Source organism: Aquarana catesbeiana, linkage group LG08, assembly GCF_042186555.1.
Source record: "Aquarana catesbeiana isolate 2022-GZ linkage group LG08, ASM4218655v1, whole genome shotgun sequence".
NCBI classification, from domain to species: domain Eukaryota; kingdom Metazoa; phylum Chordata; class Amphibia; order Anura; family Ranidae; genus Aquarana; species Aquarana catesbeiana.
The window spans coordinates 16,632,761-16,637,703 of record NC_133331.1 but is presented as its reverse complement, the minus strand read 5'-3'; the positions used below and the strand labels follow the sequence as shown (position 1 = coordinate 16,637,703).

Genomic DNA, 4,943 nt, shown 5'->3' with positions numbered 1-4,943 from the left:
TGTTCAGCTGGGTGTTGACGATAATGCATAGGGAAGAGAGAAGAATGAGGATGATGATGGTGAATAGGGTATATAATGAAGGATGGGGATGATGATGGTGAATGAAGAGGGTAGTGAAGGATGGAGATGTTGGATCAAACTCCTCTGATGGTCTAACCCTTCTTGAACTCCTCCAGCATAGCGTCCAGCTGGGTGTTGATGATGATGATGAATAGGGTACGAAGGACGGGGATGATGATAAATGATGAATAGGTATATTAGTGAAGGATGGGGATGATAATGAAGAGTGTATATAGTGAAGGATGGTGATGATCATGGTAAATGATGACTAGGGTGTATATAGTGAAGGATGGGGATGACGGTGATGAGGGTAACTGATGAAGGATGGGGATGACGTTTCACTCTCCTCCGGCGGTCTCACCCTTCTTGAAATCCTCCAGTACAGCCTCCAGCTGGGTGTTGATGGTGAATAAGGTACATAGTGAAGGATGGGGATGACGTTAATGAGTGTTAATGATGAATAGGGTGTAAATAGTGAAGTAATAATACAAACAAAACCTGCGCTGGCAACCTCTACAAAAAATTGGAATATGAAAACAAAAAATGATTAATTGTCAGTGGTGATATCGCTAATAGAATGTGACTATAAAAAGATAGTGATGTCGCTATTCGTATGCGATTCATCAAAATTGTGACATATTATTGCTATTCATAACCATTATTAAATATAAACATAAATCCTCTAAAAATATATACGTGTGACCATGTGGAAAAAACATTAATAACACCAATATATAAATTCCAACATTAGTCCTTCAACAGAAATACCAGCAGACTTCAATCCTCCAATCCAAAAAGTTGATACCAATCAGTCATGATGCTATGTTGAAAATGGAGATGAAGTAAGGCTTGTACTGCTGACACTGTATTAAGACCTTGGGAGCCGCAGACCTCGCGTTCCACCAAAAGGTAAAAGAAAATAGATATAGTGTAATCCTGTAAACCAAACGATCAATTGCGCATAACAGCGCTACTCACGGAACAGATAAGCAGAGCAGACATTCAGATTGTGTCAGTGTTCGCCGCTGCACGGCGTGCGTTCCACTGACTACAGGAAGTGATGTCACTGGTTCTCAGGCGTAAGCCGGATGTTGCATCGACGCGTTTCACACCTCCCCCAGGGCGTTATCAAAGACCCCCCTCCTGGGGGAGGGGCGAAACGCGTCAACGCAACATCCGGCTTACGCCTGATGAATCGCATACGAATAGCGACATCACTATCTTTTTATAGTCGCATTCTATTAGCGATATCACCACGGACAATTAATAATTTTTTGTTTTCATATTCCAATTTTTTGTAGAGGTTGCCAGCGCAGGTTTTGTTTGTATTATTACTCTAAGTCACGGTACTTGTATCCAGCAGCTGCAACACAAATAATGGTGTATACATTTAAATAATAATATTTTTGCGAGCGCTGTTTTATACACTTACGTAAATAGTGAAGGATTAGGATGACTGTGATGAGGGTTAATGATGAATAGGACGTAAATAGTGAAGGACGGGGATTATGATTGTAAATGAGGAAGGATGGGGATGACGGATCACACTCCTCTAGCACGGCATCCAGCTGGGTGTTGTTTATGATGATGAATAGGATACAGAGAAGGATGGGAATAATGATGAAGAGGGTATACATATTGAAGCATGGGGATGATTGTGAATGATGAATAGGGTAGCGAAGGATGGAGATGACATTTCACACTCCTCTGGCGGTCTCATCATTCTTGAAATCCTCCAGCACAGCATCCAGCTGGGTGTTGATGATGAACAGGGTATGCAGTGAAGGATGGTGATGATCATGGTAAATGATGACTAGGGTGTATATAGCGAAGGATGGGGATGACGGTGATGAGGGTAAATGATGAAGGATGGTGATGACGGTAAATGAAGGATGGGGATGACTGTGATGACAGTAAACGATGAAGGATTGGGATGACGGCAATGACGGTAAATGAAGGATGTGGATGGCGATAAACGATGAGGATGACGGTAAACGATGAAGGACGGGGATGACGGTAAATGATGAAGGATAGGGATGACGGTAAATGATGAAGAATGGGGGTGGTGGTGATGATGACGGTAAATGATGAAGAATGGGGATGACGGTAAATGATGAAGGATGGGGATGACGGTAAATGATGAAGGATGGGGATGACGGTAAATGATGAAGGAGGGTAATGGTGGTGATGATGGTAAATGATGAAGGATGGGGATGACGGTAAATGATGAAGGATGGGGATGACGGTAAATGATGAAGGATAGGGATGACGGTAAATGATGAAGGATAGGGATGACGGTAAATGATGAAGAATGGGGGTGGTGGTGATGATGACGGTAAATGATGAAGGATGGGGATGACGGTAAATGATGAAGGAGGGTAATGGTGGTGATGATGGTAAATGATGAAGGATGGGGATGACGGTAAATAATGAAGGATGGGGATGACGGTAAATGATGAAGGATGGGGATGACGGTAAATGATGAAGGATGGGGATGACGGTAAATGATGAAGGATGGGGGTGGTGGTGATGATGACGGTAAATGATGAAGGATGGGGATGACGGTAAATGATGAAGGATGGGGATGACGGTGATGACAGTAAATGATGAAGGATGGGGATGACGGTAAATGATGAAGGATGGGGATGACGGTAAATGATGAAGGATGGGGATGACGGTAAATGATGAAGGATGGGGATGACGGTAAATGATGAAGGATGGGGGTGGTGGTGATGATGATGACGGTAAATGATGAAGGATGATGATGGTGGTGAAGGATGGTGATGACGGATCACACTTCTCCGGCGGTCTCACCCTTCTTGAACTCCTCCAGCACGGCGTCCAGCCGCGTGTCGTTGAAGACGCAGTGCAGCGGTCGGTGGTAGAAGCGGGTGACGGTCTGGAGGGGGGTGCAGTCGTCGGGGTCCACGAAGGCCAGGTCCTTGACGAAGAGGATGTCCACGATGTTGGCGCGGTCGTCGCCCTCGTAGACGGGGATGCGGGTGTAGCCGCTGCGCAGGATGTCGGAGACGGTGGCGAAGTCGAGGACGGCGTCGGCGCGCAGCATGAAGCAGTCGCCCAGCGGGGTCAGCACGTCCTCCACGGCCTTGGTGTGAAGCTCCAGCGCCCCCTGGATGATGTTGAGCTCCTCCTTCAGCAGGTCGTTGTAGGGGTCGGCGGCCCGCAGCGTCTCCACCAGCTTCTCGCGGGTGTAGAAGGTGCTGATCTCCTGGGGGAGGGCCCAGTCCAGGAGGCGGCTGAGCGGGAAGGAGAGCGGGGAGGTGACGGCCATCAGGAGGCGGCTCAGGCAGACGCTGCGGGAGGCGATGGCCAGGCCGTGCCGGGAACAAACGGAGTAGGGGGCCACCTCCCCGCACAGGAAGACCCCCGCCGTGGACGCCAGGACGGCCAGCCAGGGCTCCGCCGGGAGGACCACCCGGTACAGCCAGCCGGCCAGGGAGGCGTTGGCCAGGGCGTTCCCCAGCAGTAGGGAGCAGAGCAGGAAGGACCCCCGCGCCCGGACCGACTGGACCCGCCCGGCCTGCTGCTTCTCCACCGCCGAGCCGCTGTTCTGGAGGACGCGGAGCTCCACGGGATCCAAGGAGAGCAGGCAGAGCCGGAGACCCCCGAATATGGCCGACACCCCCAGGAGGACCCCCGACACCAGCACCCGGACCCCGCCGGACAGCCCCTCCTCCGCCTGCCGCACCTCCAGGGAGAACTCCCCGCCCCCGTGGTGCTCCCACCGCCGCCCGTCGTAGGCGCACACCGAGAACACCCTCCCCCGCTCACCCTTCCGCAACTCCCCCACCCGGACCTCCACCACCGCCGATCCCCCGCCTGGGGCCCCCAGGGGCCCCGAAACCTCCACGTCCGGAGATCCCCCCTCCTCACACCAATCCCCACCCGACCAGGGCTCCTCCACAAACACCAACCGGGGCCCCTCCTCCACCCCCCCGCCGCTGCCGTTCACCGGGAAGGGAGGCTGCTGGTAATACAACCGGAGAGTGAAGAGGGTCCCCTCCGCCGCCCGCAGGGTCCCCCCCTCCAGAGACACCCGCCCGCCCACCGTGTCCTCCGGGCGGAGCCCGAGCAACCAACCGGAGCAACACCGGGAGACCAGCAAGAGGAAGAAGGGGGAGGGGGAGGGGGAGCACCGACCGACCGCCATGCCAGGGCCCCGGACACTGACAGCGGGGGGGAGGAGCTACAGAGAAGACGCGTCCCCCGGCCAATGACAGGTGGAAAAGCGACACGGGGGGAGGAACCGCGAACCGGCCAACGCGGAGGGGAGGAGAGCCCCCTAGCCAGCCAATGAAAGGACGAGCTTCGACAGGTGGGAGGAACTGCAGAAGGGGGAGGCGCCCAATGAGAGCGACAGGACGAGCTTTAGTGGGAGGAGCTTTGAGTCTGCTACTGATAGCTGGGAGGAACTACAGGGAGAGTAGTCCAATGAGAGCGGGAGGACGAGCCACGGGGGAGGAGGAGCCTCGGGTCGGCTACTGACAGATGGGAGGAACCATACAGCTCACAACATTTTGAGATGGGAATGAGGGACGCCTGCTAACAAACGTATGTAGGCATAAGACACGCCCCCCTGACACACACCCTTAAAGGAGAATCAACAACAAAAAAACAAGGACTTTTTTTTACCACTACTATTCCTTTATATTGGCTTTTAAAATGTACAAATGCAGCAATTTAGAATTTGGATGAAAGGTTTAGTGCTGAGAAACACTTTTTGAAAGATAAAAAGTACATTTTATATACATCTATATTGATCAGACCAAAATGGGGGACAAATGAGGAGGAATGAGGGACATTGCTCCAAATCAGGGACAGTTGGGAGCTATGGAGGAACTATAGGGGGAGGTGCCTCTTAG

General features: G+C 51.9%; 1 protein-coding gene across 2 annotated transcripts in view; it reads right to left on the bottom strand.

Annotated features, from left to right (window-relative positions):
* Positions 1-4,267, bottom strand: part of CNNM1 (cyclin and CBS domain divalent metal cation transport mediator 1) — a 49,185-nt gene extending 44,918 nt beyond the window's left edge. For both annotated transcript variants that reach the window (XM_073595550.1, XM_073595551.1), the window contains exon 1: positions 2,875-4,267. In XM_073595550.1, coding sequence (XP_073451651.1) covers positions 2,875-4,231 — 1,357 coding nt within the window. In that variant the 5' untranslated portion in view covers positions 4,232-4,267. The remainder of the gene's footprint in view (positions 1-2,874) is intronic.
* Positions 4,268-4,943: the final 676 nt, after the last annotated feature.